Below are 24,268 nucleotides of genomic sequence, written 5' to 3'. Positions count from 1 at the left end.
TAATATTTTGGTTCTAATTACAAAGGTTATATACATGCCTTTACAGAAGAGTGATTTCAAACAAATTAATATACAGACAATATAAAAATTTTATTATGTTATACTTTGCTACTCTTCTTGACCTCAATATAGTCTTAGGTACAGAGCAACAGATTGTTTGTAAACAACAAAACATATTTCATTAAAAATCATCCACTAATACTTGAACTGTCCTTTGTACACTGGAGATACTGGATTAGATGATTTCTTAGAAATGCCATGCCAATTATTATTTTTTTGTTTCTACAATGTATGTTATACAATGTTTTGGTCTTACTGATCTTATTTCATAGAGCTATCTATGATGCTCTGTGATGTGAACAAATCATCTTATGTCCCCCACTTCTGCAAGCAAGTAACAAAGCTTCCACCTCTAGTCATCGCCCTGCTGGCTTTTGTTTGAAGCTTCTGGGCAAGACTTAGCTCCATATACCTGGGTAGAAGCACATATCTGACAAGTAACATCAACATCAGGACTGAAATTCCCAGGGCTACAAACCACTGCAAAAGAAAACACATGGAAGAGAGCATTATAACTTACAGATATTTTATATCAATAATATAAATCTGCCTTCAATATCATACCATTTCTATATCTATAATACACTTGTTGAGCCAATTAAATTGTAATATGATCTTTTGTTTATTTATTTTTTAGTTGTAGTTGGACACAATGCCTTTATTTTACTTATTTATTTTTATGTGGTGCTGAGGATCGAACCCAGAGCCTCCCACATTTTAGGCGAGCGCTCTACCACTGAGCCACAACCCCAGCCCAATATGACAATCTTAAAGATTTAAGAACCCTATTTTTTCCTTTAGTACTGGCATTTTACAGTATCTGCAGTGCCCCATCTATGAGTTCCTTTTTCCAGTTTTCTAGTTCCTATTTCCTATTTCTATGTTTTCTAGGCAAAACCATGTGGTTTTCTTTCATAGTACAGTATCTTAAATCAACACTTTAGAAATGTTTTGTAATACAAGAGTATATTAGGAAGAATTAATATATATTAATATAATTGTATTTAGAAAATTTGGGCCTTGACTTTTTACTTCCCTTTAGATAAATATGTTTCTGAAAGAGAATTGGTGTAGATTCAAATCAGCTGTATATATCAGGCCCACACCTGTAATTCCAGCGACTCTGGAGGCTGAGGCAGGAAGCTCACAAGTTTGAGGTCAGTCTCAGCAATTTGTCAAGGCTTTAAGCAACTTAGTGAAACCCTGTCTCAAAATAACAAAGAGGGCTGGAGATGTGGCTCAGTGGTAAAGCACTCCTGGGTTCAATCCTGGTACAAAAAAAGATTCAAATAAATTATCCTAATATAATTATTTATCTATTCTTCTGACTATATAACCTAGATATGTAGATATTTTTATTTTATAATTACCACAACAGCTAGCACAATTGCTGTGTAGACCTTCATCTTTTCCAAAGCCTGGTCGACAGCTATCCATACGTACTACTTGAAAACTGTGGTCCACAAAATGCATAGCTGGTACAGTGTTATTAAGGCGATGATAGAAAGTATACGCTTGGCTCCGAAAAAATTCTTCTATTCTGTCTCTTGCCTAAGATTTAAAAATATAAGAGAAAAATACAATTACTACACCATGAGCCAATTTGTTCTGCTGAATCAGAGGCAATTAAAAGTAGCATAAACATTCCATGCTTTGTACAACAGGTGAATTCCAAAAAAGTTGTATAAGACTAAAAAGTCTAAAATTAGTCTAGTCTTAACCTTATCAACTATTGTAAATTCATGTGTAAAATGGTTAAGAAAAAATAAAGTTAAAAAAAACAAACTTAAATTAACCAGGAACCTGTTGGCACACACCTATAATACCAGCGATTCAGGAGGCTGAGGGAGGAGGATCAAAAGTTCAAGGCCAATTTGGGCAATTCAGTGAGACTCTGTTTCAAAATAAAAAAAATAAGGGGTAGAGATGTAGCTCAGTGGTAGAGTGCCCCTGGGTTCAAATTCCCAGTACTGCAAAAACAAACAAACTTTCTTGTTTTGAATTACTTGTAACATATCCATTCCTTATGTAGATAACTGGGAGTTCATTATTTCTAATTCTATTTGCTCATATGAAAAACCTAGAACAATGTAAAATGGAAACAAAGACTTCTCTCTAACCAGCATCACAAACTAATAATGTAAATTTTGTATTATTTCTTGAGTACAGAGTTTAATAACTAATATTAATGGAGTTATGTCCCATAAGTCAAAATGATATAGGAATTAGACCAAGAATGGTATAGGCTTAGGAACTAGACCAAGAGAATGGGATTTTTAAGACTATGTCCTTAGTCTCTGAGGATGGCAGAGAAAATGAGAACTATTATGACTAGAACAGATACAATTTTGGAAGAACTACTGGTTTAACCTAGATTGTGAGGTTATTCTTCAATCTTCAATCTTAATCATCTTTTGGGGGAAAAAAAAACAGGGATCAATCCTTCAATTATAGATAAAATGCATATTATTCTGGAAACTACGTAATATTCCAGATGTGCCACTCTAAAAAATAATAACCTTTTGAAATAGCCAAGAATCTCAATGTCAGTTTAAAAACATTGAAACTAAAAGTCATTACTATGTTATATTTGCTTTGTTGTTGTTGTTTTGGTTTTGTACTGGCGATTGAATCCAGGGGCACTTAACCACTGAGCTACATCACCAACCCTTTTTATTTTTATTTGAGACAGGATCTCACTAAGGGCTTCTCTAAATTGTTGAGGCTGGCCTTAAACTTGCCTCAGCCTTCTGAGTTATTTGTGGCATTGTGTCTGGCTGGTGTATTTTGTTTTTGTTTTAGTAGTGGAGATTGAAGCCAGGAGTGCTTCACCACTGAGCTACATCCTTGGTCTTTTTAATTTTTTACTCTTTTAAAAAATGTTACTTATTTAGTTATCTATTTACTTATTTGGTACCGGGGTTTTAGTTCAAGGGCTCTTTACCACTGAGCTACATCCCAGCTCTTTTTATTTTTGGGGATAGGTTCTCATTAAGTTGCTTAGGCCCTCAAACTTGCTATCCTCCCACCTCAGCTTCCTGAATTGCTGGGATTACAGGTGTGCACCACCATGCCCAACCTTTTTTGTTTTTATTTTGAGACAGGGTCTTTCTAAGTTTCTTAGGGCCTTGCTAAATTGCTGAGGCTGGCCTCAAACTTGTGATCTTCCTGCCTCAGCCTCCTAAATTGCTGGGATTATAGGTATGAGCTACCCTACTCAACTACATATATATTTTAAAATAATAATTTAAATATATTTCTTACAAATGTTTTTACTAAGGATAAACATTCACAACATGAATAAATACACACACATATATTATATATATTTTTTCCAGTACTGGGGCTTGAACCCAGAGGCACTATACCACTGAACTACATCCTCAACTTTGTTTTTTTGAGACAGGCCCTCAGTAAGTTGCCAAAGCTAAGGGCCTCTCTAAATGTTGAGGCTGGCCTTAAACTCGAGATCCTTGAACTTGAGATCCTCCTTCTTCAGCCTCGCACGTAACTGGGATTACCAGCATATACCACTGTGCCAGGCTTAAAAAAATTTTAAATAGCTTTACTGACTATTCAAGTTCTTTTTCCTTGTGATAAATTTCTCACCTTGAGGATATTACGATTAGTGATATCTTCACAGTCAACACTATCATTGCATGCACTTTTCCACCCTGGAGCAAAAGGATCAACTGGGGAGGAAAACATGATAGGTTCACAAAAGGATTCTAAACAGTTCCAAACATTTCAATAAAGCCCCAAGTACTTTATTTAGTATGCAAGCACATGTTCACTTCATCTAGCTATCTAGTCCTAGTAGTAAAGTTAGATGTACAATTTGAATAATTTATACATTATGACTTTACTCCATCTGGGGGCTAATGGAAGTAACTACAAGGGGAAAAAAAATGGGCTGGGTTTGTGGCTCAGTGGGAGGTGCTGGGTTTGAGCCTCAGCACATCAAAATAAATAAATAAAAATAAAGGTATTGTGTCCAACTACAAGTAAAAAAAATTTTTTAAAAATAGGAAAAAAAAAAGCCTGTGTTTGGTTACTCCCTGTTATTAAATGCTCAAAAATACAATTAAAAATTCTATAAGAAGTTACAAATAAAATATTATATAATTAAATGCTATGATAATTAATTGATATTGACTTCTAAATTACAAGCAAAAAATATCATATTTGAAGGTATATAACTTGTATGCTAATTTTTAAAACCATAATCAGGCAACAATATATTTTAGTGTTTAACAAATATTTTAAATCCATTATTTATAAGATATTTCATATTCATGCAATAATTAATCATTCAGGACTAAACTCATAAAATTAAAGAAATGTTTTAAAATTTGTTTTTACCTCGAAAAGCTATGAACAGCTCATGTAAAAGGCTATGTTCTGGAATTTTAACAAAATGGCATTTATATGATGGTTCTACGACATGGCACAACAAATCAGAGATCAAATTATCCAAGATTTTCCTCAGCACTCTAAAGAGCAGATCATTATATCTTCCTACACAGGACTTTGTAGTAAAACGTACAGCCATCTGATATGAATAATCAGGTTCCCGATAGGCTTTGAAAAAAGATGAGAATGAAAACAATTGTGCCTAGCATTGATTGTTCTATCAAACATTTTTCAAATAACATGTAATATTAAATCCCATCAACACTGCAAATACACATAGAAACCTTATCTAGTAAAATGCTTTAACAATTTATCCTCACAAAACATATAAAACTAATAATTTTACTGAAAAAAAGTTACTTTCATCTGATATTTATCTACTTAGAAGAAGAAAAATGGCTTCTGTGGGTTGCCTATATAGATAAGAGCATCAAGAAAAAAAAAGATTGCTTTTGGGGAGGGTCTTCATTTGCAGAAAGTATCATTGCTGTTATAGAATTGAATATCAGTTTTTAAATTACCTGGAAAAATACCTGGATAAAGTAGTTTGTACTTACATACATAGGTAGTAGAAAGTAGGGAGTTAAAAGAGAGTTATTTAGGATAAACTTGTTAATTTGAGTTTACCTAATTAAACACACCTCAAAATATCCATAAATCATAATGATTACCTAAACCAGATTCATTTTCACTAAATGAAGAAGTCTTATACTTAATTCTAATTCAAACTAAATATATAAATTAAAATGTGCTCATTCTCACCAAAGATCATAAATTCATATCTCCTCTTTACTGTAGTTTCTTCTTGGGTTTCTGCTTTGACAGTCTTATAAGAAAGAGTACATGAATAAAGTCCAGACAAAGGCTCCAGAAAATCTCTCACCATTAGCTTTCCTGTTTCTGTTATACTTATTCGACTATTGTCTACGAAGAAATAGTAAATTATTTGGTTATTTAACAGATAACAATTCAAAAGTTATTTAGTAAATTTGGGTTACAAATAGACACAGACATTTAAAAAAACTAATGGATTATTTCAACTCCAAGAATCTAACAAAATCTTAATTCTATCATATTACTCTATGAAAAGCCACATAAGTACACTTTTGAAATGAAATGTATATTGGTTTACTTTGATTCACTTCTTAGCATCTAGTTTCAATTAGTTTATGCCAGTAATTCAGTAAATGAAATATAATTTATTCACATAAGCCAAATTAATTAATAATACTTATATCCCAAGGCACTCTTCTAACATCATGAAAAATTACCTATTAAATATCTCATCTCATTTTACTGGTGGTACAAAGATAAAATAAAGATATTTGAATGAATATAGCTCAGAAGTAAGATACAAAATTAACTGCTTCAAGGGCTGTTGATGTAACTTAGTGAAAGAGCATTGTCTAGCATGTATAAGGCCCTGGATTCAATTTCCAACACCATGAAATAATAAGAAAAAAAAAATACTGTTTCAGATTTTGGAGAAATTAAGGCATAGACTAACATAAAACACTATTTATCCAAGTGTAGGGCAAGGTAAAAACTGCAGTCAAAACTAAATTTGATCTTTTCAATAAATGACAGTGCTTTTTAAAAACAATGTTCACATCATTAAAATTATATTAAAATCAAATAATTTACCTGTTAATGTCTTTTCCTTTGGCCCAATCCATAAGTAGGTGGGATCCACTGTTTCTGTATTAGCACGATTCAAATCCATACAGATAAGGACTGGGCTATTTTGATGTAATTTTACATATATTTTCACTGTGACAAAATAAAATAATGTATAACTACATTACATAGCAAAACTACAAAATACACTCATACCAAGGATACTAATTTGTTCTTTTTTAAGTTTTTTTTTTTTTTTTAATTAAATTTGAGACAGTATCTCCCTAAGTTGCTTAGGGCCTCACTAAGTTGCTGAGACCGGCTTTGAACTTGCCATCCTCCTGCTTCACCCTCCTGAGCTGTGGAATTACAGGTGTGGGCCTCCATGCCTGGTGGTTTCAGACTTTTAAAAATCAATGATTATAAAGTTGGCACGGTGGCGCAGGCCTGTAATCCCAGCAATTTGGGAGGCTAAGAAATTAGGATTGAGAGTTCAAAGGCAGTCTCAGCAGATTAGCTAGGCACTTAGCAACTCAGTGAGACTCTGTCTTTAAATAAAATATAAAAAAGGGCTGGGGATGTGGCTCAGTGGTTAACCACCACCTTTGGGTTCAATCCCAGGACCAAAAAAATAAAAAATCAGTGATTATAGCATTTAGGATGGTAGTCTGAATTTCTCCTTGCTTCTCATGGTAAGTTTTAACAACTCTATAGACTGTTAGGGCCATGATATTCTTATTCTATGTACATAAGACTTTTAGAAAGTCATTTGGATGTACAGGTTCAGAACTCACTGAAATCATAAAAATTTTTTAGGGCACTGTGGATTGAACTCAGGGCTCTCTACCGCTGAGCTACATCCCCAGTCCTTTTTACTTTTGAGACAGGGTCTTGCTAAATTGTCCAGGCTGGGCTTGAACTTGTAACCCTCCTGTCTCAGTCTCTTCAGTGCTGGGATTACAGCACACATGGATCACCACACATGGCTGCTCAAATTTTTCAGGGCTAGGGGTGCAGTACCAGGGATTGAACCCAGAGGGGATTAACCACTAAGCCATATCCCCAGCCCATTTATTTTTTTGTTTTGAGACAGTGTCTCCCTAAGTTGCTTAGGGCCTTGCTAAGTTGCTGAGGCTGGCTTTGAATTTGTGAACGTCCTGCCTCAGCGTGCACCACCATACTGGGCTAAAATCATAATTTTTTAAGGGATAATGGAATCAATTTAAAGTCCAGAGAAAGCCTTGAATTCACTGCAAAATTATTTTAAAGATAATTATTATTTCTAAGGGACACCTGGTATTCCACTGTAAATTTCCTTTGTTGGGCACAATAATTAAGCCCATAGGAGGCATTCTAGGACAGTGTTCTGCAATTATGTTTTTAGCTTGTTTCTTTTGCTTTTCTTTTGTATTGGGAATGGAACCCAGGTGCGCTTAACCACTGAGCCACGTCCCCAAACTCTTTTTATATTTTATTTAGAGACAGGTCTTGTTAGCTTGCTAAGGTTGTCTATGAATTCATGATCCTCCTGCCCCAGTCTCCTAATCACAGGCGTGTGCCACCAGGCCCTGCAGTAATTACGTATTCTGATTCAGATAATATGATGGTATGCTTGGAATTCTGTCCCAAGATATTAATTTTAAAGCCTATTGAATGCCAGGCCCTGAATATACAAAGGCATTATCCTACAATTTGGTGGCCGTGGTGGTGTTGAGGGAGAGGGTTCAAACATGACATACTGTGAACAGGCCCAGTTATCTAAAAGCAGCTGGGTGACTAGCTTTCCTTGGGGAGTATGGTAAAATTACACCACAGTGAATAACATTTGAGTTGACCCTTAAAGGATGAATAGGAGATCTACTTAACAAGGGGAGGGACGACAGACGTTCACACAGAGCGACTTCCAGCCCAGGAAATCACCCCTGTGGGTGGGGCTCCCACGTTGCAAAGCAGCAGAACCATTTGGAAGTGAGTTGCCATCACAGCAAGAGATATGCGTTGAATCCTGGCTCCTTAAGAGCTGTGCGGCTCTAGGCAAGGCGATACAACTAGCTAGGGTCGCTGTTCAGGATGAAAAGATGCAATCTTCACGAACTGCAGGGCACAGGGCAGATGCATAGTGCACGTTCGCACCCTTTTCCTCTGCAGGAACAACCCTAGCTGGTCCATGGCATCCTGGACTTTTCTGAAAGGCCGTCGGTGAGAAGAGGTCCTTATTACCTGGGTGTCCTATCTTGCCAAAAATGAAGCCTTTCTTATTGAGTAAGGATGAACGCTGGCATCCAACTGCGGAGGAAAGAAACCACTGACTTTTTAGTTAGAAAAGGAGCCAGGGCTCAGAGTGGGACAGGGTAGGGCGAAACCGAGGAGGCAGGGCCGGGAACCTCGGGCAGAGAGACTTGGGGGTACGGTGGGACAATCCACACCTCCTGTGAGGTACCAGAGCACCGCGGAGAGAAGGGCCCACGCTCGCATCACGGCTCAGGGGCTAAAGTGGCGGGAGGCGTCGACAGGTGGGCTCCTTCCTACCTCAGCCCCTGCCCAGTACCTTCCCATCGCTCCCCCACACAGCGGAGCAAACCGCCGGGGTCGCCGACTCTACCCGTCCGTCGCTACCGCGGAGGCAGCCCCCACCGGAAGGCGCGTGCGTGCTCCAAGCGCGCGCGCGGGGCGGGGCGAGTGAGTTGGAGGAGAGCGCCCCGCCCCTGGCGCACGCGCGGCGGCGGCGGTCGTGCCGCCCTTCGCGCCTCGTGTCGGCGCCATTTTCCCGCGCTCTCGGCCCCCAAGCGAAGAAGAGAGCGAGGAAAACGAACTCAGGGCTCTGCGGGCTGGGGATTTCCGTAGACTAAGGACTGAGGTGCTCTCCAAAAGAACACGTGTGCCCGAGGACCATCACATGAGGACCAGAGGAAGGGAGAAGCTTGGGAGAATTAATTTCTCACACACACACAAAAACAGCGTCCCGCGTGGGAATTTCATGTGCCCCTTTCCCCATGAACTGCGTCTGCAACTCTGCGACCAGTCTCCTTCAAAATCACTACCAGTGTTTCCCTAACTGCTTTCTGTCCACAAAACCAAGACCTGGAAGAAACACTAGTGCACCAAGGCGCCTCCAGGCCTTTCCGTACATAGTAAAGTTGACTCTTGGTTTTCAGCTTCAAGTGGGCGATGGTGTGGAGACAGCCCATTAATTGGGGAGTAACTTTAAGAAAATGGGCCCAATTTGAAAGTCACGAGCTCAAACTGTGCTTTTCCGGAGGGGATGGATGATAAGTCAATACCAGAGTGTCACCACAGATGGCACCCACGCCGTCCATGGTTCCTTCTTGCCTACTAGGTTTGTGGCCGAAAGGCCCTATGTGTTGTCTACTTCTTAGCAGCGGGACGCCACCCTCAGTAGTGGTTTTGAGTAGGTAGAGAGCCCAAGGTTCAGACAGGGTGCAGAATGGTTATTTTGGGTGAGATCAAGAGTTTTCAGTTTTATTTCCCTAGAGCCGAGTCAGTATTTGGACTCTCTCAGACGGTCCAGGAGCAACCTTTGTCAGTAATTTCGTTTTTAGTCACTGTTAATTTTGCCTACATAGACTAAGCCATGAAATGTGATTCAGTGAGTCAGATCCACCCATTGTCAGTTGCCCTGTCTAGATTCATGGTTTAGTCTCAACTGTTCCCTTTTTAAGGTGATGATGATGAAGACAAATTTAGGTATTCGGTTCCCTAGAAGTTTGTCATTCCAGTTTTAATCAAACATTATATATCTACAGTGTTTTACTGACTTGCCACTTACCATAAAGTAATGGATCTTGTGATACCCATGCAATACAGGGTGGCTCTGCTAAGTCTTCTTCAAATGTGTGCTAGTTGTCTGTTGAAAGTACCCATCCACTCTTTTAAAATAAACTTAGAGGTTTTCCATTTACCGAAAAATTGCAAAGATAGTGTAGGATTTTCATGGATCCTCACCCAGTTTTTCCTGTTATTTGACATCTTCCATTAGTATAGTATATTTCCACACAATAAATCAACACATTACTATTAACTGAAGTTTATGGTTGATTCAGATATCCTTAGTTTTTAACCTCAGTGTTTCTGATCCAGGGGCCCATTCAGGATCTCACACTTCATTCAGTGTCATGTCCCCTTAGATTTCCCTTTGCTATGACAGTTTCTCTGACTTTCCTTGTTTTTGATGACCATGACCTGGACTTAAGTGATCAAGTATTTTGTAGAAAGCCTCTATTAGAAATTGTCTGATGTTTTTCTTATTAGACTAGGATTATGGGGTTTTGAGAGGAAGACCACAGAGGTAAAATTATGTGACATTACATCTTATCAAGGGTACATACTGTAACCTGCCTTACCACTGTTGATGTTAACCTTGATTGCCTGGCAAAGGTAGGGTTTTGTCAGTTTTTTCCACTAAAAAATTACCCCCTGGGCTGGGGTTATGGCTCAGAGGTAGAGCGCTTGCCTAGCATGTGTGAGGCACTGGGTTTGATCCTTAGCACCACATAAAAATAAAATAAAGGTATTGTATCCACCTACAACTAAATTTTTTTTAAGTTACTCCCTTTCCCCTTTCTGTAATTTTTGGAAAGAAGACACTGTGTGCAGGCTACACTTAAAGAGTAGGATTTATGCTCCACCTTGAGGATGCAGTAGCTACATAAATTATTTTATCCATTTTTTATCCTTTAAATATACTGTAGAGTCTAAAATACTCAATACTTAACTAAATGTTTACAGAGTAGCCGTGCATTCCATTGTTAGATAGCAAGAAAACTGTTATAGATGATAATAAGTTTCTTTGTAACTTTTTAATAACCAAATAACAATTCATCCTGACACCATCCCTGTGAAAGTTTACAGTTCCTCTTCTGCTAATTTTGATGTGCTATTTTTTGCTTTTAGAAACTAACAAACAACAAATTTCCCCTTTCAGTACTAAAATTAAACCTAGTGTTTAGAGTATTTCTCTGAAATTGATATTATCCTGCAGAACTCCAACTCATCGCTATAGAGATGCTACTGAGATGCTGTGATGTTAGAGCAAGTACAAGTTAGATGCTTAGTTTTAAAAAAATAAAAATATATAAATAGTGCAGACCATCTATACCAAGGGGCTATTTAAACAAATTTATAAGCATACAGTATGTATATTTTAACTCCTAAACATGAGTTTCTTTTGATATGGTTAGCTAATGTAAAAATCCTCAACTTTAAGTCTCAAATATATATATATATATATATATATATATATATATATATATATATATATATATATTATTTCTTTTTTTAGTATTTGGCGGATACAACATCTTTGTCTGTATGTGGTGCTGAGGATCGAACCCAGGCTGCACGCATGCCAGGCGAGCGCGCTACCGCTTGAGCCACATTCCCAGCCCCTCAAATATATTTTTAATATTTATTTTTTTAGTTATAGGTGGACACAATATCCTTATTTTATTTTTATGTGATGCTGAGAATTGAACCCAGTGCCTTACGCATGGTAGGCAAGGCTCTACCTCTGAGCCACAACTCCAGCCCTCAAATATATTTGTATATTCCAACAATATGATTTTCTACCAAGGATGGCAGTGGAATCATTTGTATATTGTCCACTCAACACATTGGGGATCATTGTTAGTACTCACCTAAATAATGTCCCTTAAGATCTTGGTGAGTGGTTAAAGTTACCTTTTATTTTTAAAGTTTTATTATTTTCCATAACAGCATTCTTAATATGCAACAGTGGAACACATTACTACTCTAAGGGAGAGGAAAAGGAAAAAGGAAACTTCCCTTTTCTTCTCCCTACAGTCAGATATATGCTTTATATCTATAAAGTGGGGAGGATGTTGGGGAAAAATATTGAGTGGTATCTCCGTGAACTAACATCTTTCAGTTAATTTTACTATCTCACCACTCCCCTCTTCACTTTCTTTACTTAGTTTTCTGATACATTATATATGTATTTTTGAAAGTTTCCTATTTAGGAGGAGGCAGGGTAGTAGAAAATAAATATGTATAAGTATTTTATGAGTAATGGCAAACAAACCAAATAGTTCCCAGAAGGGAAAACAAAGTTCTCAATGAGGGTTTTTTCAAGCTATCATCCCTGCATCTAGACAAAAATAAATAAATAAATTTGAGTCTTTCAATTTAAGACACAACCTCTGTGAACTTGAGCTGGCCAAGAAAGCAAAGCAGACACCCTCTCCATGTGACTTTACTCTCTCGTCCGTTATCCTTCAAAAATAGACGTTCTGAGACATTCACAGATGCGCTACTTCCATGCTACCGGGGGTTCCTCGGGTTTGTCGTTCAAAACCGGCTGAAGGTGCGGAAACCTACGGCGCTCGGCGGTGAACTCGAGCGTCTTTTAAAGTCACCGCCAGCCAGCGCCGCTGTAACCCAGCGCACCACCGGGTCGCTGGCTCCGGGGGCCCCTTCAATCTGCGCCGACGCGGCGGCCAGATCCCGGGGACTCCCCGAGTCAGGAATCTCCCGCCAGCTGCGTGCTGCGTCCCGGCGACGGCAGGAGCACGTGGAGCGGCCGGGCAGCCAGAGCGGCTGCTCCAGACCAGCGGAGCCCGGCGGCGACATGGAAGGTGAGCCCCCAGCACACTTTTCTTGAGGGGTCTTTGAGGAGCTCTACCCGTGCACGCGGCAAAGTTCCTTCTGAATCTCGCTTTTGCTTCCAGTTATTTATTTTGTCAAAAGTAAATGTGAAGTATTTCAGAGGGCAAAGAGTGTCAGTTCTCATACATTCCCTCCCCCAACTTTGAAAAGTTATCTTCGCATTTGTTTCTTATGGGTTGTCAGACTCGAGGGGTCAATGTTAAGTTTGCAGAGGAAGAACATTTATGGGTCGTCCCTGAATTAGCAACAAACTTGGGGTGGAATAGAGCTTTGGGACGTTTCTTCTTCGTCCTTGGGCTCAATGTCCATTGTAATTAGGCTGATCGGAGTGACTTGTTCTGAATACAGAGACTACTTTTTTCTTCTATTATATGGAAAAGGTCCATTTTAAAGTTATTGTCACTTGAAGTTTATTTGGAATTCTATCTTCTAATGAACCCTTATTTTACTAAAGCACAAATCAGGTTCACATTAAGAGTTTCATTTGAATTGACTTGGAAGTCATAAAAGTATCCTTCCTGCTTAAAAAAAAAAAATAGTAAGTACTTCCTTGGGGTAACGAAAATTACACACTGCTATTGTAGACTCTTCAATAGTCTTTTCACCAAAAGTTTGAAAATGGTAGATGTGTCTCAACTTGGGGGAAGAGGCTTATTTAGAAAAGGAGAATTTTTAAAAGTATTTATTCTGTTTAAAACTGAAATACTGACACAACTAATTGAAAGTTATTTTGGTAAATATGAGCATCATGGATATTTTCTTCGTAATAATCAAAGGATCTCTTATTGACAGTGAACCTTGATCTTTGGCAGCTTTATTCTAGAGCATGTGAAATTATGAAAATATGATTATATACTTTGGGACATAGATAAATATGTTAAAGCTTTGTTTCACAATATGATTAAGTGTAATAATACAGTCCTAAGTCATCAAATCCAGTACATGGATTTGCTTATGAAACTTTTTTACTGCCTTGGTTCACATAAACATTTTTTCTCTAAACAAATGCCAAATGATATAATTCAATGAACAGAATTATTTATTAAGTAAAAACTCTTAAATAATCATTATTGAATAATGCTTCAAATGTTTTCTTGTGAAAATTTCTTTATGCTTTTAATTTTTGATATCAAGGTTTAGAAAATTACTTAAAAACTTTTGCACTATGAACATTTAAATAATGGTTTATGAAGTGTAATTTTTAGCATGTAAAGGTTTCATTGGCCAAGAACAGTTAAAAAAAAAAAGTTGGGTTGCTGTATTCTATGGGAAAAAGAATTTTAAAAGCTCTCATGCTTTAATTATTACAAATAATTGTTTTTGTGAAGTTATAAATCAGTACTCCACCACAGTTTTTCCTGGTTTTAATCATATCATTTATCAAGAATAAATATATAAAATTGTGTAAATCCGTAGGAACTGGAGTGTTTCTCTATAAATGTTATTGCTGAATTCATTTATTCAATGTGAAATAAAGAACCTAAACTACATGCTGTGTTTTAGGATACTGGTGTCCTAGCAGACTTTTAGGTAAACCTGATAAAGATTTTCTGAAGAGGAAAGGAATGTGTAAAATTTAATTCAGAATATATAGACTGTAAGTGAAAAAAGAGAATATGGATCAGTGGTTTTAAAAGGTTATGAATTTAGATGACTTTAGATTAAATCTATAGGTCCATAGACATAGATGGTGTATAGTATGCTTACTGCAAAAACTTAAACATTTAATAAAAAAATAAAATATGATGATGTGTTTAGCTATTCTAACAGCAGGTCCTTGAGAACAGAGTAGTTGATGTAGTAAAGCATCTAGTTTCACTATAGTCACCCAAGATTGACTAGATAATCTGTCTCATGTTTTTGACATTTAAATATTTTTATATCTTGATATTTTGGGTTCAGTCTAAGAATAGCATTTGACCTATAGCACATACCTTTCTTGGCAATGTAAGGAAGTAGAATATTTTATGGATTACCTTTATTTTCTGCGTAATTTGAGGGTTGAATTAATATACTGTAGTTTATCGTAAAGTGTAAGACTATATGGTCCATTCTTTTAGTATATAAAATAGCTTTTCATTAATTAATATTTTACTTCATCAACAGAAATTTATTTATTTATTTAAAAATATTTTTTAGTTGTCAATGGACCTTTATTTTATTTATTTATATGTGGTGCTGAGAATTGAACTCATTGCCTCACCCATGCCAGGCAAGTGCTGTATCACTGAGCCACAACCCCAGCCCCAGACATTTATTTTTATTGAAACTTTTTATGTTTGAAGATATTGGATGAAATAAGCTTTTGAAATAGAAATCTTGTCATGTAAAAATGAAAAGAGTTAATGCATGTAATAAACCAGGCTTGATAGCCTTTTTCTTTTCTCACAATATGTGACCCTAAATATTTTCTATCCAAAGACTCTTTATGTATCTCTAAATTTTAATGTTTGTGTTATAATCTCTTATATTTGGTATGATTGGGAAATGATATGGCCCACAGGATGACTTTCACAGGTAATGATTGGTAGCTTTCTTGGTAGATTTTATTTTAATAATATTGGATCTTTGTGAGAATATTTATTGAACAGCCTTCTGCCTTATAAACAAGGTCCATAACAAATGACATTATCTCAGTGACTCTAGGTCCTTCGTCTATTAAGAATGTATTGTTATGCAGTTTGTTCTCACAGGGAGTTTTAAACTATGTAGAACTGAATAACCCTACACTAAATGTTTCTAGGTTATTGTGCAGTTTTATTTTCTCTCTCTCTCTCTCTCTCTCTCTCTCTCTCTCTCTCTCTCTTGTTATTAGCTTCTACTTTTGACACATAGATTTTTTGTGGTAGCCATTTTTCATTTTCAGGTCCCTTTCCATGTTATAGATGGATATAGCCTGCAAATGGTGTTTACTTGCCCCCTACTATAAGCATATAGAGGTTGAAATGGCAAAGTTTTATGGAACCACAATCACATAAGGCCATTAGGTGCTGGTAGAACACAATTTTTCAAAATTTTGATTTGTGTTTCCCATGATTTAATACGCTATTTCACACTTTTATGACTTGTTGATATTTTCACTCCATTCTCTATCTGGTAGTGCCTGCACATCTTTCAAGACTCTGCTCAGGCATCATCATGATGTCCTTCTTATGAAGATTTCCCCTGTGCCTTCTATCCAGTCCCTCATCTCCCTTCACTTAGGTTAAGAGCCTCTCCCTTCTATGTCTACCTCTACCACATTGTATTAAAATTATTTATTGATTTAAGCATTTATTTTTCCTCTGGTCTTTAGGCTTCTGGAGGGAGGGCATGGACTGTTTTATTTTTGTATGCTCAGTGCCAGGGACAGTTGCTGGTGCATAGAAGATCCCTCAGAGTTTGTTGCATTCAAATAGGAAAATAAAGCTGTAAAATAATTTTCATTATGTTTATCATGATGCATTGTCTAAATAATTTTTTTGAATAGGATATCGGTGCTAGAGATTCTTTATCACATACTCAGTAATTTTTTAAAGTACTTAAATAAGATAACTGTAAAAAGCTTAAAAACAAAAATGTTACTGATTTTTTTACTACATTGTCACTTAAAACCAAATATCAGCTATTAAATTTACATAAGCAGATTTAAGGATCACATATTAATTCATTAAAATAAATTAGTAAGATATAGATGGCCCACAAAATCAGCATCAAGTTTTCCAGGGATACTTTTTAAATACATTACAGGTTGAGCATCTCTAATCCAAAATCTGAAACATTTTGGCCAGATGGGGGTGTATACTGGGGAATTAAGCCCAGGGGCGCTCAACCACTGAGCCATATCCCCAGCCCTTTTAACTTTTTATTTTGAGACCAAGTCTCACTAAGTTGCTTAGGGTCTTGCTATATTGCTGAGGCTGGCTTTGAATTTGTGATCCTCTTGTCTCAGCATCCTGAGTTGCTGAGATTACAATCCTTTTATCTTGGAATATGACACATACATAATGAGATACCTTAGGAATGGGACCAAAGTCTAAACAAGAAATTCATTTATGTTTCACATATACCTTATACACATAGCCTGACTGATTTTACAGAATATTTTAAGTACTCCTGCATTTTATTTTATTTTTTTAGTTGTTGATGGACTTTTATTTTATTTACTTATTTTTATGTGGTGCTGAGAATCGAACCAGTGCCTCACATGTGTGAGGCAAGTGCTCTACTGCTGAGTCACAACTCCAGCCCCTGCTCCTGCATTTTGACTTCTACAAGTCACATGAGGTTAGGGATGAATGGTTAGGGATTAGCAGTTCATGTGAGAAGTGATGTCTATTTGAGAGAATATTAATTTTTGGTATATCAGAATAATTTCCTGTCAAAGTAGACATACAGAATCTGAAGAAATGAACAAAATATCACCCTCACCTACCTATAAATATTGCTTATAGATATGGAGGTACATTACTAATAGAAATTAATTTCTTCCTGTCTGAAAACTGAAATAAATTTTGATAATATTTAACAACTAATCCTTTTTGCTGTCATCTGTCTTTATCTCTGTAATCAACAATCAGTTGACCTCAACTTCTTACACTCATTAATAGTTGATTATATGCCTGTATACACGGTAGCTCGTTTCACAGATGTGCTTTAGAGCCTAACTTGATTTAAATTTTCATTTGATTTTCACATGACATTTCCATTTTAATGCATTGAAAACTATCAATGTATAAATTTATCTTCTGACCTTAAAATAGGACTTTTTTTTTGCCAGCTCTGGAAAGAGTAAAATTTTATAAATGTGGCTTGAGTAAGATTGTGGATTCTTACTGATCTTTTCTCTCTTGTGTATATTTGCTCATATAAAATAATTTAACTAAGAATACTACCAATTCTCCTGTTTCATATATGTAATAATCTAGCTCAGTAAAAGCTCAATTCAGGTGCTTGGAACATGCTTTTATTATCAGTATAATCACTTGCTCACAAACAAGAACATCCTGATTATATATATTATAAATCTTTTAAGTATTTATTATAGGTTTGAGTTCTTATCTGATTTTTGTGTTCAATATTCATTCAGAATTATGTATGTTAAATATATTCAGTGATTCAACTTTCAAAGTTTACTTACCTTTTTCCCCCACATGTCTGAAAATTGTTTAATTAAAAATTATTCTGGGCCTGGGAAATAGCTTAATTTCAGAGCACTTGCCCAGCATGCATGATTTGACCCCCAGCATCACACACACAAAAGAATTCTGAAATAATATTTTTTAAGTTGTCAATGGACCTTTATTTTATTTATTTATATGGGGTGTTGAGAATTAAACCCAGTGCCTCACACATGCTAGGCAAGAGCTCTACTATACCACTACATCCCCAGGCAAGGTGAAGCACTTTTAAGTGGTAAATTTTTTTATATGTGTGCATCTTCAATTTGTTCCATATTTGCAAATAAGACAAAATACAGAACTGATAAATGTGTTGAAACTGATGGATAAATCTAAACCTTTTTTGTGTGGTGCTGGGGATTGAACCTAGGGCCTCATGCAAGTACTCTCATGCTGAGCTATACACACATCCCTGAAACGGATGGATATATCTGCAGTTTTCATCCATAACTCAAAGTTTCTTGTTTTTGTTTATTTAAAGTCTTTTTGTTCTCATAGTTTGACTTTTTAATAGTTATTATGTATATTATATGCTTTATCTGTTTATTTATGGTAAATCCATTTAAGATTTCATTTGAAAAAACAAAATGCCTCTTCTATAAAGGTTTTAAACTACTAGTATTAAAACTGTCACTTTCCTGCTAAACAGTCTTTGAAAGTCAGCATGGCTAAGATTCAGCAAGTTCGACAGAATGTATGACTCAATGAAATTAAACCTCTGGTCCCTAGAGCTAAACAACTTTTGTTACATGAATCTTCTTAGCTCCATTTTGTACTGTAGATATTATGCTATACCTTTCGAAGTTTGAGAAATAGATGGGCCAATAGCTTACAAGAAATATTTGTCTAAAGTAATGATGTGCCAATAAATTCAAGGGGGCTAAGAGAGAAATTATTCATAACTGGTATAAACTACTGGTCCACAACATTTTTTGGTTTGCAAGTCATTTTAGCAGAACAAAAGGATTTATGAACCATCCTAATCAACACACTTCTGCTTGCTACTGTAAAGCAAACCCCCCCAGAATTAATGAGAATATTTTTGTGAGTAGACGAAAGAATTAGGATGAGATAGCATTTTAACATTTTTCATGCATTATAGAAATAAAATTGTAAATCTGACAAACAAAAATTCACTATAAAATAGACTCTTGGCATTTATGAATGTAACCAGCTGTTTTTGACTATTTGTGAATCACCCTGAAAGAACATAGTAATATGTGATAATTTGTAAATGTTGTAGCTTCTAAAAAGATTAAGTGGGGGGCTGGGGATGTGGCTCAAGCGGTAGCGCGCTCGCCTGGCATGCGTGCGGCCTGGGTTCGATCCTCAGCACCACATACAAACAAAGATGTTGTGACCACCGAAAACTAAAAAATAAATATTAAAATTCTTTCTCTCTCTCTCTCTCTCTCTCTCTTTTAAAAAAAAAAAGATTAAGTGGGGGCTGAGGCTGTGGCTCAGTGATAGAACACTTGCCTGGCATGTGTGAGGCACTGGGTTTGATCCTCAGCACCGCATTAAAAAAATAAAATAAAATAAAGATTAAGTGGGATAATGTATATAAAACTCAAATTAGTAGAAGAAACCAGAATTCCCAAGCAAGTACATAGCTTCCAACTATGCCAAGCCAACAGCATGGTATGCACATCTCATTGAAAGGAATTTGGAGTTTCTCAAAAGACTCCGCAGATAACCATTGCAAACATCAATAACATAACATCCTAATTGTCCCAAACCTAAATAGCTAGAAATTTTAAATCTGATTTGGGGAGGGAGATATAGTCTATACAGTAGGACGAATAGTGATTGAACCAGTTGATATTAAAAATTCATCTAGGGGCTGGGGATGTGGCTCAAGCGGTAGCGCACTCGCCTGGCATGCGTGCAGCCATACAAACAAAGCACCGCATACAAACAAAGATGTTGTGTCTGCCAAAAACTAAAAAAAAATAAAATAAAATTCTCTCTCTCTCTCTCTCTCTCTCTCTCTTTAAAAAAAATTAAAAAAATCTCTTTCTTAAAAAAAAATTCATCTAGTGTCTATAGATGTTATAGCTACTATTATATTCCATGATACTTGTTGATTGTTTGATGGCTTTGAGGACATCATAATTAAACAAGAATTGGGATTAGACACAAAAACAAAACAAAATTTGTTTTTGGCAATGAAACACTCTCTTACACCAGAATCTTATACGGCACAGATGCATGTGTGGTGTTCCAGAGAGAGAGGGGAGGAAGCAAGAGACTACTGCTAGGCTTGCATTTCCTCTGCCAAAGATCAGCACCTGTGGTGACCCTCTGGAATCCTAGAGTTCCATAGAATGGTCTGCTGATTCAGACCATTGCATGTTTTTTGTTTTGTTTTGTTTTGTTTTGTTTTCCTACTGATAACCTTCTCTAGGCTTTCCTCTCTTGATTTATTTTGAGTATTGGTGCCAGAATGATCCACATAAATATCAAGTTAATCCCCTACTCAAAGCCTATTTTAAGTATTCTTTAGTTGAGCATTGAAGATGCTCCACAGTGTAGCCTTTGGAAACTGTTCCAGCTGAATCCCTCATCCTCAGTGTTGTTATTCTAAACTGGTTGTGGTTCCTTGAACACCGACTTTATATTTTTCTAATCCTGATCTTCCATTTTAACAAATCCAAAAATGAACTAATTTACTTTTCAAATCAATTTAATCTCCTGGCTTCCCAATGTTAATAGCCAATTGAAATTTTCACTCATTCATTATGGACTATCCCAAATACCATCTCCTTTAGAAAGCCACCCCTCATCCTAGGAAGATTTTGTTCCTTTGCTAAAACTTAGTGGCATTTTGAGTCTGATGACTACTAGACTCTTGCTCTGATCCAACTCATGTCTCCACGCATGCCAACAAGCAATCTACCACTGAGCCACAACCCCAGCCCCTAAACATGAAGCATTTTTGCATGGTTTTAGTAAACTCTAATTTGTCTAGGATTTCAACTACCAGGTAGGTAATTGAAGGAGGGTGATTTATTTATGTACTTTTGTTTGTTTAGTTCAGAACCAATACTTTATTATTATTATTTTTGGTAGTGGGGATTGAACCCTAGAGTTCATTACCACTGAGCTACATCCCCAGCCCTTTTTATTTTTTATTTTGAGACAGGGTCTTGCTGAGGCTGGCCTTGAACTTGTGATCCTCCTTCTTCAGCCTCTTAAGTCCCTGGGATTACAGGCAGACCATGCCCAGCCAGAACCAATACTTTTACCATTGTTGGTGCAATTTGTATACTTCTGCATTTGGATATTTCATTCACAGTTATTCAACAGATACATTCAACTGTCTTATTCATTTTTTTTCCTTTGAAGGGTAAAAATTTTATTTTTAGGGAATTCATACTGCACATTTTCAAAGAGAGTCACATAAGAAAGCAAAAAATGTTATCCTCCCCTCATCCTAGAAATAAATAAGAAGGGCATAAAATTTCTTTTTAAATCATGATCAACTGTCTTATTCTGTCTTCTAAAATAATTGTGCTGATAAATTTATATTTTGAAATATGTATGTTTTATTATTTGATTTTCATTCATTTCATCTTTATAATTGGGGCCTTATTTTTTTAATGGACATGTGTTGGTAGGCAATATTTAATTCACAATAGTAAAACATATTATAAGATACTGTTTTCTAAAAGATGGGTCTTGGTAAAGTTGAGAACCACTGTTTTGGGTAAATAAGAGTTTCCTATACTACAAGAGACTAGTCACAGTTTAAATAAGATAATGTATATGAAATCACCTAGAATAATATTAGACATGAAGTTAGGGTCCAGCAAATGTTCAGTTTAGTTCAAAAGTCCTTTGTTAGTATTCTTTAGAGCCTTGCTAATCTAAATATGGCCTGTGGACAGCAGCATCAGCATCAATTGTAACACTAACCTAACAATTGTTGCAAATGCAAAAACTCAGACAAGACTTACTGAATCAGGATTTGCATTTTAAAACTATCCCTAGGGAATTTTTGTGCACATTAAAGTTTGCTAAGCATTGCCCATGGTTTGAACAGTATCAGTGAAACCTATCAACACTCAGCACATGTGGCATCAGTGATGGATCATCTTCATATGTGGGTTTAGCACATGGTTTTTATTGTTTATATATTCAAAGGTAGTTTAACAATGAAAGCTTTATGATATTTAATTTTGACTAATTTTGTACTACAACATTTATTACACAGTATAATTCAAAAAGTCAGAAAGCTTTATGCATTCTTTAAAAATTTAAAAATATTTGAATGTCTTTTTGTGCCATATATGCAAAATATAGGAAATACAGTGATGAATAAGCATTGGTCCTAGTGGAATTTAGTTAAGTAAGGAAGATAGACACAAAAATGAGTAATAACTGAATTAATTAAAATTATGCTAAGTGCTATGAAGGAAATAAAAAGAACACTAATATGGGGACTCAAGTTAGAGGGAAGGGTTGGTGACTTCTAAAGGAAAGAGGTTAGATTTAGGAATTTGGTTATCTTCAGCACATAGATGATATTTAAGAAAAATTTTTTTTAGTTGTAATAAAATACCTTTATTTTATTTATTTATTTTTATGGGGTGCCGGGGATCAAACCCAGTGCCTCACACTTGCTAGGCAAGTGTTCCACCACTGAACCACAACCCCATCCCACATAGAAGATATTTAAAACCAAGAGAATGAATGGAAATCACTTAAAGAGAGGGGGATCAAGATAGAGCCCTGAGAAATTCCACATTTGGTCAGGTACAGGAGGCAGAATAGCAAAAGAGAAAGCAATCAGTGAGACAGTGGGGAAACCAGGAGCGTGTGGTGTAACGGAATTCAAGAAAGGATATTCATTAAGAAGTAAGTGGTCAGTTATGTTGAACATGACTGAAAAATTAAGCAAGATGAGGACCAAAAGTGTGGGCTGGTTTTGGCCACAAAAGACTTTGTAGTGACCTTGACAAAAGTGGTTTCTGTGGAGTGATGGTTAAGAAACCAAATTAAAGTGGTTAAAACAGAAATGGGAATAGAGGAAGTAGAAATGTTGATAATGGACTGTTTTCCCCCAGAAATTCAGCTATAAGGTGAACAAATTAATGGGGCTGCTGCTGGAGGGAAATGTGGATCAAGAGTTTTTTTGTTTATTTGTTTTGTTTTCTGTAGATAAGTGGCATACATACTTCTGTAGTTATAAGGGTATTGGGAAAAAAAGAGTAAAATAAAAACAGATTTTGAAATTTAAATTCTCAGGGAGATTCTGGAATTAACTATCACTGAAAATAACTTTATATTTAATTACCACATGACATGTATAAGTTAATTTTGTATTACTATAATGAAATACACAAGGTAGGCTACGTTGTGAAGAAAAGAGGTTTATTTAGCTCACAGTTTGGAGGGTTAAAGTTCAAGATTATGGAGCCCTATTGGTTAAGCCTCTGGGAAGGTAGTAGGTGGTATCACATCATGGTAGGAGTGCGTATATGAGCAAGCGAACACATCTCAAACCAGGAAGCAGAAAAGAGGGAAGAGGTCAGGCTTACTCGTTTTTATAATCCTCCCTCCAGAACTACCAAAAGTGGGACAGAGGGTATGGCTAGAGCTACCTAGGACTTTCATGAGAACTGCTTTAATCCCTTTTCAGGGCAGTGCCCTTGATGATTCAAGGACGGACCTTCTACTAGGTTCCACTGTCTCTCAGTACCACTTCCTTGAGCACCAAGTTTCCAACACATGGGCCCTTCGGATACACTCAAACTATATAAAACCATAGCATATAAATCACTGTCCTCACTATGAGAATTTTTAAGCTATATGGAGCCCATTCAGTGGGTGATTAGTACAGATATAATAAAGATTCTGTGATAGAACCATAAGAAACTGTTCTCCAAAGTGGGAAGACATTGCCATTTGTGCTCAATAGATTTTTTAAAAATTAATAACATTTATAATAAAGTATGTTTTAACATATATAGATTGATTTTTTAAACTTATATACAACCTTCAAAATCAAGGTTTGGACCATCTCCCAGAAGGATTCCTTGTGTCTATTTATTGTTAATATCTCCTTTTGCTCCCAATTAAACACTTCAGACTTCTATCATCATAGATTAGTTTTCTTAAATTTCATATAAATGGAATTAGATGAGAATGTACTTTTTTTTAAAAAAACATCTGGCTTCTTTTCCTTAACAGATTTTGAGATGCATCTGTGTTGTTATTGAATACGTGAATGTGCCACAATTTATTATTTCTCTGCTGTTGGACATTTGATTGTTTCTAGTGTTTAGCTATGGTATAAACATTCTTATATGTGTCTTTTGGTGGACATATACATTCATGCCTCTTGAATCTACATCTAGAACTAGCATTTCTGG

General features: G+C 36.1%; 2 protein-coding genes and 1 non-coding gene across 4 annotated transcripts in view; 1 reads left to right on the top strand and 2 right to left on the bottom strand.

Moving 5' to 3' along the window:
• Nucleotides 1-412: 412 nt before the first annotated feature.
• On the bottom strand, nt 413-8,565 carry Zpbp2 (zona pellucida binding protein 2). 2 transcript variants are annotated; one of them, XM_026387102.2, is made up of 8 exons: nt 8,517-8,565; nt 8,311-8,376; nt 6,118-6,243; nt 5,236-5,397; nt 4,423-4,641; nt 3,670-3,752; nt 1,431-1,611; nt 413-540 (listed from the first exon to the last, which is right to left on the bottom strand). In XM_026387102.2, exons 1-8 carry the CDS (start codon nt 8,563-8,565, stop codon nt 413-415), a joined length of 1,014 nt encoding a protein of 337 aa, XP_026242887.2. The 2 variants fall into 2 exon arrangements, with proteins under 2 accessions (XP_026242887.2, XP_026242888.2); XM_026387103.2 differs by lacking the exon at nt 8,311-8,376.
• On the bottom strand, nt 740-812 carry Trnaf-aaa (transfer RNA phenylalanine (anticodon AAA)). Its single transcript has one exon. It is a non-coding gene; the product is annotated as a tRNA-Phe (tRNA).
• A 4,059-nt stretch (nt 8,566-12,624) lies between the features above and the next one.
• Nucleotides 12,625-24,268, top strand: part of Ikzf3 (IKAROS family zinc finger 3) — an 87,695-nt gene continuing 76,051 nt past the window's right edge. Inside the window, exon 1 of the mRNA XM_077800589.1 lies at nt 12,625-12,701. Within this exon, the coding sequence (XP_077656715.1) occupies nt 12,695-12,701 (7 nt within the window). The 5' untranslated portion in view covers nt 12,625-12,694. The remainder of the gene's footprint in view (nt 12,702-24,268) is intronic.

This window comes from Urocitellus parryii, chromosome 7, assembly GCF_045843805.1.
Source record: "Urocitellus parryii isolate mUroPar1 chromosome 7, mUroPar1.hap1, whole genome shotgun sequence".
NCBI lineage: Eukaryota > Metazoa > Chordata > Mammalia > Rodentia > Sciuridae > Urocitellus > Urocitellus parryii.
The sequence above is the reverse complement of the archived record's forward strand: the minus strand, read 5'-3'. Positions and strand labels throughout refer to the sequence as shown.